We start from the raw sequence: 13,772 nt of genomic DNA, 5'->3' as shown, positions 1-13,772 counted from the left end.
GGAAATGATGGAGAATGATCTCTGCTAATTCCAGAAATGCACCCATGGGAAATAGGAAATGAAGGAGCTTTGCACTCAGCATGGAATCGTGCCTTCATTTGGAATTGGCTTTGTTACCTCATTAAAAGGATTTACAGGATTTCACCCCGATAATGTCACCCTAGTTTAAGACTTATTGTCTTAAAACACAATCCCATACAAAAAAAAAAAAAAAAAAAAAGATTTGGGAATTATGTACAGCACCATTGCCAAATGCTTGTCGGAATAAATTAGGCATGAAAAGGTTTTGCTACAGCCACCCAGAAACAGCAATGGTGTATTCACTGTATTCAAGTTTTTTTAAATATATATATATATATATATATATATATATATATATATATATATATATATATATATATATATATATATATATATATATATATAGAGGGATTCTGTTAACACCGAAACCAAGAGTGAATTTTATTCTCGCTGATTCCTCGACTGCCAATATATGAGACCCCAACCTCCCAATTTCAAGTTACTGATTCACATCTCCGGCCATCCATCCTTTGACATTTCTGTCCAAGTAAAAAGCCGAAAATGTCAGTCAAAGCCAAAGCCATTTTTTTAATGAAGAAGCGAAGCATGAGAGTGAAACAGGACCACTTTTTGAAATGGAAATAAAATGTCTTTATTTTATATTGATTTGCTTTTTCTTTTATATAAAAAAGTACTTACATTTAATACATTTCTTTTCCAAAATACAAGCAGCCAAACGACATATAAATCAAATACAAAATTATAAAATCTGTTGTATCTTATCGTCCCTTCTGAAAGAAACCTGTAGCACGATTGAATTCATAATCTCTAAAATTCCCAGTTCTCTCTGGTATCCGTGACATGTCAAGAACGGTCTGCAACCTATACATGATGAACAGGTCGATTTTCTAACAGTGATGAAGTCAATTTTATCAGCTTGAATTTGCTTGATGAAGCCGGTGTGTAGCTGACTGTATTGCTAAGCTCGATAGCTTTAAGCAGGCAAAGTAGCAGAAAAGTAGCATGACACACACAGCCTTCTTTCAAACCACCGAACTGTAGTTTAATGAGCGTAAATGTATACCAGACTGCACTTGCTCAATATTTCCATTCAGCGCTGAGCTATCCCAGCATGCCACTTGGTTGGGTTTCATAAAACATGGTTCATAATTGCAGCATTTTTCTGGGTGGTGGAAATGAAAAATCACTTCATGAAGCAAAAGTAAACAACACTGGATATAAACTCACTTCAATAAGAATTGACTGAAGTCAAGTGGTTGACTTATGTAGCCCTATGTTGTGGAAGAAAAAGCAGTAGGGGGGGAAAACGAAAGAATAAAATGTTACATGAGTATAACCAAAACCGTTTAATGACACAAATATGGCATTTCTAGCATAATTAAATATGATAAATGAGGTTAATACTATACGGGAACGAAAAACGCTCACAGTGTAATGAGAAGTAAACACTAGAAACTAAAATAAAAAGAAAGGCTAAGCTGTCATGATGCCCCAAAGGCAGCATACTTAAAATTTAGGAAGAAGTAAACATAAGAAGAAAAAAAAAAAAAGACCTTGCTGTTGTGATTTTAACTGTCCACAATGTGCAAAATGAGCAGTTTCGTATCACATGTGCAGTACAACAAAACGCTTTTAAAAAATAGATGGACGATTATGACTCCAGATATCGCAACAGATTTAAAGGCGCAATGCTGATGGTGCCGAGAAACCAAATATAAACAAGATATCTGAACCTGATAGGAAATAGAAATTTTTTTGTTCGTTTTCCTTTTGTTTTATACATTTTGTACATTTAGGTAAAAAAAGAGTACAAAGTATAGTCAGGCTATGCGGCGGTTTCTCGAATCGTCCCCTCAAGTTTCTTTGGGAGTAGCTCTCTCCTTTCGTCAATGTTGATGACTGGTTTGCGACAGTTCTGACCATCAAGGTACATCTTCGCGTACATCGGATTGGAGTAGTTCATTGGCTGTTTGGAGAGATAATTGTGAAAACATGTTTAGATGACTTTTGAACATGTCAGAATTCATATCAAGGGGCTATATGTAAGAATTTGCATGTGATGATGATATGTGAACATCAAATTATTGTTTTGCATAGCCAGCCCTATACAGTTTATAGTCTCAAATATATTTTTAAATCAAACTACAATAACAGTTTCCTTTAACCCTTTCACACATGAGTTTTAAATATTTCAACTGACCCTTCTGCATTAGGTTTTTTTTTTGTGATGGTTACTTAGAATCCATTGCGTTCTGAATGGTGACACGTCAAGTTTATCACATGAGCCACAAGCCCCAACAATCTATGTATATATCATATTGTGTTTATTTTTGTCCGTTTCTGTAAATATTGACAATTGTTTTAACTATATTGTGAAATTTCTGATAATCTGATTCTCAAATATGTGATAGAACATATATTTTGTCTTTAAACAGCTTATTAATGACTGTATTATTTGAAGGGTAATGGGCACACTGTTGTTGCTAGAATGGATACAGCTGCGATTCAAAGTTAGTGAGACGTGTTCATATTATTTAATAAATTATGAATTAATTGTATTATATTAGCTAGATGGGATACAGCTGATGATACTCATGTCAACATATATTGACATGAGTATCCTCAGCTGTATCCTATCTAGACTTTACCCTCTGCTGCAGCGCGGTGAAGTCTAGATGGGACACAGCTGGGGATGCTCACATCAATATAGCATAATTTTTGTGACACTGTACAACAAATAATGTTTTTACATTACTGTGAGGGTTGGGTTTAGGGTTGAGGTAGGGGTAGATGCCAATAAAATACAATTATTGCATACTTTAATAAAGGATATTAAAATTTCTTGTTAATTTCTAATCGCAGCTGTATCCCTTCTAGCAACAATCACTGAAGAGATCCGAGTTGCTGGATTTACGTCATGTTTATTTATACTTCTCTGCCGAAATGCATGAAGGAAAGCAACTGTTTATCTGGGAGAGGAGTAGAGAAAATATTCTAGCAACAGAAACAGTGTGTATCTTATGTGAACAAAGCAAATCGTCCAGTTGTATTGAGAAATAATTATTATTGCCGCCTCTATAGACATTCACATGTATTTTAAAAAACCTTAAATGGTATGTTTTGTTTGTAGTTACAGTTAAAGTCAGAATTATGACCCCCTTAAGCCTTAAAATGTCACTTTAAGCTGTATACACGTGTCTGAAAAATATCTAGTAAAATATTATTTACTGTCATCATGGCAAAGATAAAAATAAATTCGTTATTAGAAATGTGTTATTAAAACTATTATGATTAGAAATGTGAAAAAAAATCTTCTCACAGTTAAACAGAAATTGGGGAGAAAATAAACAGGGGAGCTGATAATTCAGGGGGGCTAATAATTCTGACTTTAACTGTATGTGTATTTAAATGTGTAAAACCTAAAATAAATGTTGTTTATCTAAAAGGACAGATAAATTATGATTTATGACAAGCACTGTGTACCTCTTGCTGCGCCTCAGCGTCTGCCGTCAGAAATCGAATTTTAGCAGTTGATGACGTGCACGCTGAATGTTTTAATCACACCGGTGTGATTGTATGCTGCAGGAACCAGCCAAGGCTGATCACACCGGTGCGATGTACGTGTGAAAGGGTTAAATGACCTCATCTGTCTGTGAATTGCAAAACTTGTGCAAATATATATCCACATCACTACTATTGGATGTTTTCTTAACTACAGTTAAGAAAACTGCTGCCACTGCTGCCAATATTTTAATCAGTATATAAAATTATATATGATATTTCTAAATTTTCTTTACTTTTATTCAAAGAATAAAAATAAATACTCAGCTGTAAATATACTAAGACATTCAATCACATTGAGTTTCTTGCGTATCTATTAAAAGTTTTCTGAAATTTGCATATAGCCCCTTTGAAGGAAATTTATGTTTAAATAAATAAAGGAGCATTACTCAATTCATTAAATAAACCATGTTGAACATAAAACAAAAAAGAAATAAAAGTTGGTGCAGGATTTGGAGTAAGTTGATTCAAGGAGTTGCTTACACTGCAAAATGAGTGTGGTTTGGTGTGCTTTCAGTAGCATCATTTGGAATGGGTTTACAAAAGCACAATTGAATCATGCCGATAATGTTGTGAGAACAAACCTTTTCAATACTTTGAATCAACTGAACCAACTACTTTGCAAAATGATTCACTACTTTGAAGCACTCAGAAACACTATAATGCAATAAAAACTCAGGCCAAATCTAAATATAAAAACATCATTTAACAGTCAACAGCAATGTTTTTGTAAGCATAATCTATTATGATGATTGACAAATCATCAAATACCATTAAACAACATAATACAGTGCTTTTTACACTGTAAAACCAGACCAGTTAATACATCCTGTTTTATCTCACTTCACATTTCACAGTAAACCCTGAGTGTTTATAAGCTGACATTTCACACTGTACATTTACAAACTCTGCATTAATGTCCTTAACTGCATATCTGCAGTGTCAGAATCATCGACTGGAGCAGGATGAATGCAGCAGGTCACCTGTATACATAAGTACTCATGTCATACATTGCTGACCGACTCCATTATCAAGTTTATCCAGACTGGACATTTCCATTTGGCACCGGAATCTTTTTTTTAATGTACAAAATTATTATTCAAATGTCTATAAATCTCTACATACAATCCAAAACTGCCAAATTGAATCCCAGAGGTCAGTGGCCCTTATTGGTGAACAATTCTAATAGGATATGTTCGATGCCGGTACCAAACTGATACTAATAAAATGGCGCTGGTGCCTAAATCGACATTTAGGCACCAGCGCCAATTTAAAAATAAAGACTAACACTAAAATGATGCAATGAAATACATGTACTGATTCCATCCAGCACACTCCGGTCACATGGATACTGGTGCCGATATGGTTTCGGTACTCAATCCTAGTTAAAGTATAACAAACTCACTTTGACAACCATTGTGTGACTTTACCAGTTTATATCTGCTCCAAACTGGTTTTAAACAAAAAATTAAAACATTTTTTAAAGGCCAGGACACACTAAGCCGATGTTCAGCCATCAGTGAGCATCTGTTGGGATGGTTTGTTTGGTGTGTTTCTCGTTGCCTCTTGTTGGGCTCTCGCTGGAGGGAGTTTGCCCCATTCAGCATGTAGAATTGCTTTGGGGTGTGTTTCCCAAACAATAACATCACTTGTGGCTGAACTATCATAGTACGATGCATCGTTTGGGAAGGGTAGCTTTGTCACAGATCCATCGTTTGAACCACGATAGTTATAACACAAAACGTTCATAATGATGCTCTAAATGGGATGGAGTAACAACTTCTTTAGAGACAATCCACATAATTTTTTGTGCAAATTATATTGTTTTACACAAAAAAAATCCTACTCAATGATACAATTATTATTATTATTATTATTATTAATTTATTAATATTGTTGTTGTTATTATTATTATTATTATATATTTCTTAATAAATGACCTACTATAAATTAAAAGCATTAATGTATGCTATATATTTTTGTTTTCACAAGCTTTGAAGACGTAACATAAATTCCGCTTTTAAATAATAGGTCACCTATAGCTTTGATCATGAGCCATGCCTGTGTTCAAAGTGGCATAAATGTTTTTAAAGTGCATTGCGAAGGGAGTGCAATTGTCAATATAAGATCGCTGAAACTGAACAGTAAAAATAGTTTGAAAGCCAATTAAAAGTGATGATTTAGATTCTTTTTTTTTTTTTATCAATCCAAGTTTAAATGTTAAAACTTTCAAAATAAATAGGGAATAGGGAGAATAACTGGGAATAGAACACAGCCAGGAACTATGCTTCTAACTACAGCTCTAGAGGTGTAGTTACAAGCATACAAGTTTGTGGCGCAGTTTGCGAATGATCATAGGAACGGTGGATTTAGGAAAACTAACAAACTATGTTTGTAAAAATATATTTATTAAAGCTTATTTATTCAGCTCACAGATTGAGTGTAAATCTCAATTTCCATAAATTGACACTTATGACTCATGAAAATGGCCCAGGGTCAAAATTGCTGTTTGTATATGTGCAGCACAAGTTCCGACTTCCATGTGTGGAATGACAATGCAGACTACTGCCACCTGCAGGTATGGAAAGGTACATCCTCTCACGCCATAGATATATACACTAGATGTCGCCTGGCCTACTGTTGTCTATTGGACGGAATGCGTCAATAGTGCCGCCATCTTGCTACAGTGTAGCGCTCCTTTGAAATGAATGCGGGACCAAGGTACAGTGGAGGACTGTGGCCATCCAAAGCCAGAGATATACACATATACACATATATCTATGATTGGGAGTTTTCCTGGATGTTAGTATGTAATTTTTTTTTTCTAATTACGAAAATGATAATTTTACATCACTTTTCTACATTGATGGATCAGTGACCATCAATCAGGGCATTCCTGACAAAAAGCTTGTGTTTGTGTGGACAGAAATGTACTATCCACCCTCCCTGTTAAATTTGATCCAATCATGTCCTGAAACACACCTCCTCTCCTGCTTTCACTTCTCATACTGACGGAGGGAGCGATTCGTTTGTGAATGAATACCCCGAACAACTCGTTCACTTTAGTTAGCCGACAATAATACAAGTTTCTGGCAGCGCAGCATCTCGTTGTCATTTTTCTTTTGCATTGTTTGCTGATTTTATTCAACAAAACTATCATAAGCCGAGTGTTTAATGCGAGTTGGTGCTGCTTTGCCGTATGGTGAATGCAGTAAGAGACTGTATTATCATCAATAACGTTACTTGATTAGCACAAAAGTTCATAACATACAAAAACAGAAAAAAAACGAAATCTTACCTATGAAATGTTCTGCCTTTGTGCTTTGTTTTCTTTGTTTGCTTGTTACTACACTCGTAGACAGCGCTAAAGTCCCGCATCTTCACGTAATAACACTGTCTTGACTAGTGCAGTTGAATGACTCTTGTCCTGGGAGCACTGTACCAATGTGGCGACGCTATTGACGCATGCTCAGGGTCCCTATGCGATATCTAGTGTATATATCTATGCTCTCACGCAGGCACAGAATGGACGTTTTCAGTTAGCTGTCATCAATTTAGTGTGATCATGATCAGCTTTTTGGTCCATATGACCAGACACAGTCAATGTGAGGGGCCAAAACTACTCTAATCTACTTTTGTTGCTCTTAGTTCTTTGAAATTGGCTTGGTGTGTCCCAGGCTATAAACAATGCGTTGAAAGCAGCCAAAACTACATGCTGATGTCAGCAAATGATCATAATTATTTTACAACTGTCACTCACAACCCCATCAACAACCTCACCTCCTGCATAAATGAACCACTGAAAACAAGAACCACAAAAAAAGATGAGCCAATAAGCCATGCACGAACAATCACAAGGACACACATTCATGCCGAACGTCACACCACAACATGTGCAAAAGACGTCATTTAGTATGACCGTGATTGGTTACACAAATAGAGACAAAGGAACCCGATGTGTTCACCTGTCCAGGTATTACTTCCTTAGGGACAGTGTGAATATTCAGCGTGCAAGGGTCACTGGATTTTACACACCAGCCCTGAAACACACAGAGTCGCCCCAGCATGCATTTGACATTTAGAACGGCATCGTCACTCAACAACATCAATATAATGCTGAGATTCGGACAGGTTTAGACAGAAACATGTTCAGAGCATGAAACGAACAGTCAGTATGAAGCAGAAACATTTAGTGGATATTGTTACAGCTGTTATAGCATTGATTTTAAAAGCCATCATTCTTTAGAAACAGATGTCAGAGTTAAAAATATAGCATTTGCAGCTTTTATAGGGTCAGTAAAATGGATAAAGTTAAAAGAAATTGCAGGATTAGGAAATATTGATTAGAAGATGCAGGCGGACATAAATGCTGTAAAACTATAGTTAATATTTACACTTATTTGACAGGAGAAAACACAAACCTGTTCTTTCTGCATCTACTACACCAGTGGTTCTCAAACTTTTTTCACCAAGTACCACCTTAGAAAAAAATTGTCTCTCCAAGTACCACCTTACGACGCTATTTTTTTTAACCAGTATTAAAAAATAGCGTTGTAGGCCTAATTAAGCAGCTACAGGTGTGCACAGTTTAAAAATGATGCAGATTAATTCGTATTATTAAGGATACGTATTATTGTCAGTCACTTTAAACATGTTAAATAGTCTGAACATTAACTGTGCTTGGAGGTAAAAAAAAATGTTTTAGTTAAAATGTGCTTTTAAAAGTTCATTAAAAAATGGCGCTGTTCTTAAAAAGTAAAAAGAAAACTGCTGCACTTAAATCTAAAGTATTCATAGTAGCCTATTCATCAAAAGCTGGAAATGTTATAGACCTCATAAATATAGGCTATATGTAATTTTCCTACACTTTCAGACAAATCTTAAAATATATGTTAAATGTAAATATGACAGGGTTCATACAGGCACAGCATAATGAAAATCAATTCCAGAACCTATTTTTTTTTTATTCAAGACTGACATGCTATGTATTGAAGACCTGAAATGTATTCTCAGCAACCCATAAAACATTGCATGGGAATAGATACAAATAAAAACCATTAATAATAATATTTATTAACTATATATTAATAATATAATAAACCTGCACTAAATGCTTGTGAAATGTTTTTTGTACTCAAGTAAAAATACTATTGCACTGCTAAAATAACACAAATTTTAGTAAATAATACTAATATTATGTAAAAGTACAAAGTACTCTTTTAAAAAGTACTAGTTGGTTACTTTTGAAAAAAAAATCTGATTTTCATTATGAAATCACTTTTTTTAAGTGTAAACCTGATTGAATGGTTTAATTGCATAAATCCCAAAGCTACATGTAAAGGAATTTGCACTAACAAAGGAAGTGTGACCGATTTTTCCTTTCATGACAATTAATCTTGTTCAATAGCACTGTTAAAACTACCACATAAACTTTAAGGCCATAGAGACACTTTTTGCCCATTTTTTTAAAATGATATTTTCAAGCTTTGAAAGGTTTAATTAAAGTATATGGTAAAAAGATTTAAATTTAGCCTTTTATTTACATATTTTACAATATTTTTCTTTACAATATGACAAATTTGTTTCTTAAAAAGCTGTACATCACATGTAGATTTTATTTTACACTTGATCTTAATCTAAAAGAGAAACTTTAAAAAAAAACACAAGTACACTGTCCGTAAAAAAATAAAACAAATGACTTCATTTTACTTGAGGTATTTGAAATATGACAACAATACATTTATCAAAGCAGTGCTTTAAGAGCCTTATTGTTAATTTTGATAAATAAACAATAAGTAACAATGGATTGTTTTAACCTGTAATACTTTAAGACAGATAATACAGCTAAATGTATAAATCACACAAATACCTCATCCAGAAACATTTACAGCAAAATTACTTTGTCGTAAAGAAATAAAAGATGTTCCACCTTTGCTAAAAGTAAGTTTCACTTCACAACACAAATAAGCCAAATAAGAAGACCATTAGCATTGTCATCGATCATGCATCAATCTATTTCTAAATACTTGATAACTATGAATACTTTTGACTAAAATTTAGTAAAGGAGCAAAGATAAATGTCTAATAGTGGAGAAATCGCGATTATATTCAATCTGAGCACACAGGCGATCATGAGAGGACTTGCAGTTCATTTGGGAAAAAAAGCCTATTTAAGAGCTCGCATATCTGTTTTAGCGATTTGCGCTCTCGTGATAAAATAAAGCACTCGCCGCATTTGCAGAAATGAGTTATTGCGCAATACCTCCATTCCCGCGCCGCCATTCAGAATGTATTTAGAGGAGTGACAGGTCAGAGGCGAGTCGACTGGCTGTCGGAGAGCGAAACGTGTATGTAGATCATCAAAAAGGCAGGAAATATGTTCGCGGTTTATTTGCTCTGCTAGACATCTCTATAGTGAAAACATCCGAGAAGCATTATTCCAACAAAACATTTGTTTTTAAGTTGTTTTTTCTGTCTCTGCAACACAGAAAGCCTTTGTCCCGCCCTTACGTTTCACGCAACTAGACAAGGTCGACTGTGATTGGCTACTTTTCATGTCAGTCAAATCACGCTTCAGAATCAATTCTTAAACTTCGGAAACAGATTTTCAGCAGCTTATGACACAATGCACTAAAATAAACACTCTAAGCACAGCACTGTGATTGTACGCTTCACAAAACAGCCAATGCTGATCACATTGATGTAATATTACGCATTAAAGGATTAAAAGTGTTAATTGTTTATTTCATTATTTGGCGATTCCTCCGCGTACCACTAGGAGGAAGCCCGCGTACCACTAGTGGTACGCGTACCACAGTTTGAGAACCACTGTACTACACTGTTCTTTATGACTGTGATCATTGAGGAATCTTGTATTTAGGTGTAAAAATGCACCAACCTTGTGGGGGTCGAGTGTGAAATTTGGTTTGAGTAGACTTCCGGCATCTGCGTGGTTGTCATGGTCCACCTCATACATGTTGTAGGATGGATTGCCGATCTCCACATTAATGCCTCCATTAGTTATGGGCTGCCGTTGTACACGTTTACCCCTGTGACAGAGATGCACTTGAAATAGCTGAAGATGACTGGAGACTACACTGTTTTTATGTGCTTTGCATTTTCAAACAAGCATTCAAATTTATTAAACAGTCAAATTAGTGTGATTAAAGCTTCACAAGATGCATCAGGCCAAAACAAAAAATAAATAAATAAAGATGTAAATCCAATGAATAGTTATTTAGTTCTAGTTTTCAATTTGAATATATTTCATATATTTTTTCAAATTATTATATCTAAAATGATTTGCTTTCATATATAGATTGTTATTAATGCTTTAATGTCACAATAATATAATGCATATCATGTTGTTGACTACCATGTATAAAAATTAGAGGGGGGAAAAGAGATTTTTCTAAAACATCCTATGCACAAAATAAATAAATAAAACAGAAAAAGCCTACTTTTATATTATACTTAAAATTTTGTCTACTTAATATCATTACCTTCCACAATAATACAACGTTTGCAATGTTTTAACTAATGTAAAGATGTAAATCCAATGAATAGTTCTTTTGTTGTCATCATATTTTAGTGTTCAATTTAAATATATTTCTCCTATTTTTAAAGTATAACATCTAAAATGATCTGCTTGCATATATAGACTGTTATTAATGCTTCAATGTCACAATAATATACTGCATATAATGTTGTTGACTACCATCTATGAAAGTTAGTGGGGAAAAAAGAGATTTTTTTTTTAAACATTCTATGCACAAAATTATAAATCACTATAAAAGTTGTTACACATATGCATAACTAAATATATAAATAAAAGCCTACTTTTTTATTATACTTCATAACACAAAGAAATCTGCATTTTGTAAGCATTTTGTCAACTTAGTACTTTCATAATCTGCCACAATATTTTACTATTAATATTAATGTTCAACTTATCAAAAAAATATAATGCATATTTCAAAAAATGTTAAATAACTATAAAAGCTGTTACAAATATGCATAAATAAATACATAAATAAATAAATAAATAAACAAACAAACAAACAAACAAACAAACATACGTGTGATTCCACTTTTTTCGTTTTTTTACTTGAATGTATGAAAAAGTAAAAATATTCCTAAAACATTAATAAAATAACCACAAAACCATGATGCATTAAATATACTAATACAGATTTTAAAATAGTACACAAACAAATATTTACATTTTTATTTACTACTTAACAGATTTAAAACAGTACCTCTGTCGTCTTCTGCAAATGAAGACACCTGTAACCACTGTGGTGATCAGAATGACCAGCAGGACTAACGGCACAATGATTGCTATACTTCCTGTTTAACAGATGAGAAAAGAAAAGCCAGAAGCAAGAATCACTATTAAATCCCCAGGTGTCTGTGCAGGTGGAGCAGGATATTATTAGATACTCCATCACAGTGAAATTAAATAAACACTACTGCAGCTGAAAAAGATATTAAACCAATATTTAACACAAAGCCCAGATGTATATTCAGATGTGTCGTTTGACTGTTCTTTTCATTTGAATAATTCAAGGAGTGAATCTTTATTGAATTAGGAGAGACGCTGCTCACCTCCGGCTGTGTTGTCGGAGCGGCTGCTCTTTGGCGCCGGTCTTTCGCACTGCGTCCCCGACCAATTAGCTGAACATCTGATTGAAAACAACAGGCACAAAACAGAAGAAATGGGTCATTGTTTACAAATCAAAAACTGCTTTTTATTAAGGCAAAGCAGATTAAATGTAAACAGACAGGCCTAAAAGTACTTAAAGGAACAGTACACCCACAAATAGTAGAATGTAATCATCTCATTGTTTTGTATTTTGAAATCCTTATTCACCATGGCTACAATTTATTAATCAAAATAAGATATTAAAAATACAGAAATTCTTATTTCTTTTGTTTGGCTGGATTGCAAACATTTTTTAAACATTGTATTTTAAGCTCAATATCATTAGGTTCCTTTAAGATGTTTTTTCAAGGCATTTGCCTATAGTAATTAACATATCTTCACTAGTTAAGTTTTTAAATTTCAATTTAAGCAAGCTGAAAATTACATCAAAAATATGTGTTAATTAACAGTTTCTGTTAATTGCATCGTAGGATCGTGATTTTAGCGGTCGATGTTAATAATTCTGACCTCAACTGTTTATATATACTTAATTCACCTATTAAAGCCTTTAAATGTCCCTTTAAGCTGTATAGAAGTGTCTTGAGTAATATCAGGTAAAATATTATGTGCTGTCCTCATGGCAAAAATAAATAAATCATTATTATTTATTATTTATATGTTATTAGAGATGAGTTATTAAAATCATTATGTTTAGAAATGTGTTGAAAAAGTTTAAGTTAAACAATTTAGGGGAAAAAAGAAACAGGGTCTAATAATTCAGACTTCAACTATATATATATATATATATATATATAAAAAAGTTGTTGGATAAAAGATGAAGGTGGCATACTGCAATTCAAACGCAGAAATAAACAGAGGAAACAAAAAAAATAAAAACATGAATCGCCTTAATGGTGAAGTATCTTGCAAAAATTGTTTTGTTATTAAAAAGTAATCTAATATGCTTAGAAATGTTTTAAATATGTTGCAAACAATCTACATGTAAATGTTTTATAATTGTTATAAATGTTCTAAAATACTTATCTGTTATCTGTAATATATATTGCATAATATTACTTTAAAATAAGGGCAAAAGAAATGCGCTATTCAAATGGTTCTGCAAATTAATATATTTTTTTTATTTACTCCTTCTCTCAAGTTTATATATTTAGCCACACACTATTGGTGTTTCGTGACATCTAATTGTTATGAGGTGGGTTGTTAGCCCATCGCTCAACCTATAACCAGGAGAACAAGGATATGCATACATTTACTACGGACAATTTAGCTTACCCAATTCACCTATAGCGCATGTCTTTGGACTTGTGGGGGAAACCGGAGCACCCAAAGGGAACCCACGTAAACACGGGGAGAACATGCAAACTCCACACAGAAATGCCAACTGACCCAGGCCGGGCTCGAACATGAGACCTTCTTGCTATGAGGCAACAAGACTACCCACTGCACCACCGTGCTGCCCCATTTAATTAATTACTTGAACTAATTTGATTTATTTATTTGTTTA

General features: G+C 33.7%; 1 protein-coding gene across 4 annotated transcripts in view; it reads right to left on the bottom strand.

Annotated features, from left to right (window-relative positions):
• Positions 1 to 648: 648 nt before the first annotated feature.
• The window catches only part of lrp1bb (low density lipoprotein receptor-related protein 1Bb), a 631,192-nt gene continuing 618,068 nt past the window's right edge, over positions 649 to 13,772 (bottom strand). For all 4 annotated transcript variants that reach the window (XM_087268160.1, XM_087268163.1, XM_087268161.1 and 1 more), the window contains 5 exons: positions 12,211 to 12,287; positions 11,862 to 11,952; positions 10,502 to 10,652; positions 7,569 to 7,643; positions 649 to 2,008 (listed from right to left, as the gene is read on the bottom strand). In XM_087268160.1, coding sequence (XP_087124286.1) covers positions 1,868 to 2,008; positions 7,569 to 7,643; positions 10,502 to 10,652; positions 11,862 to 11,952; positions 12,211 to 12,287 — 535 coding nt within the window. In that variant the 3' untranslated portion in view covers positions 649 to 1,867. The remainder of the gene's footprint in view (positions 2,009 to 7,568; positions 7,644 to 10,501; positions 10,653 to 11,861; positions 11,953 to 12,210; positions 12,288 to 13,772) is intronic.

Source organism: Danio rerio, chromosome 9 (genome assembly GCF_052040795.2).
Source record: "Danio rerio strain M-AB ecotype USA chromosome 9, GRCz13ab, whole genome shotgun sequence".
NCBI lineage: Eukaryota > Metazoa > Chordata > Actinopteri > Cypriniformes > Danionidae > Danio > Danio rerio.
The sequence above is the reverse complement of the archived record's forward strand: the minus strand, read 5'-3'. Positions and strand labels throughout refer to the sequence as shown.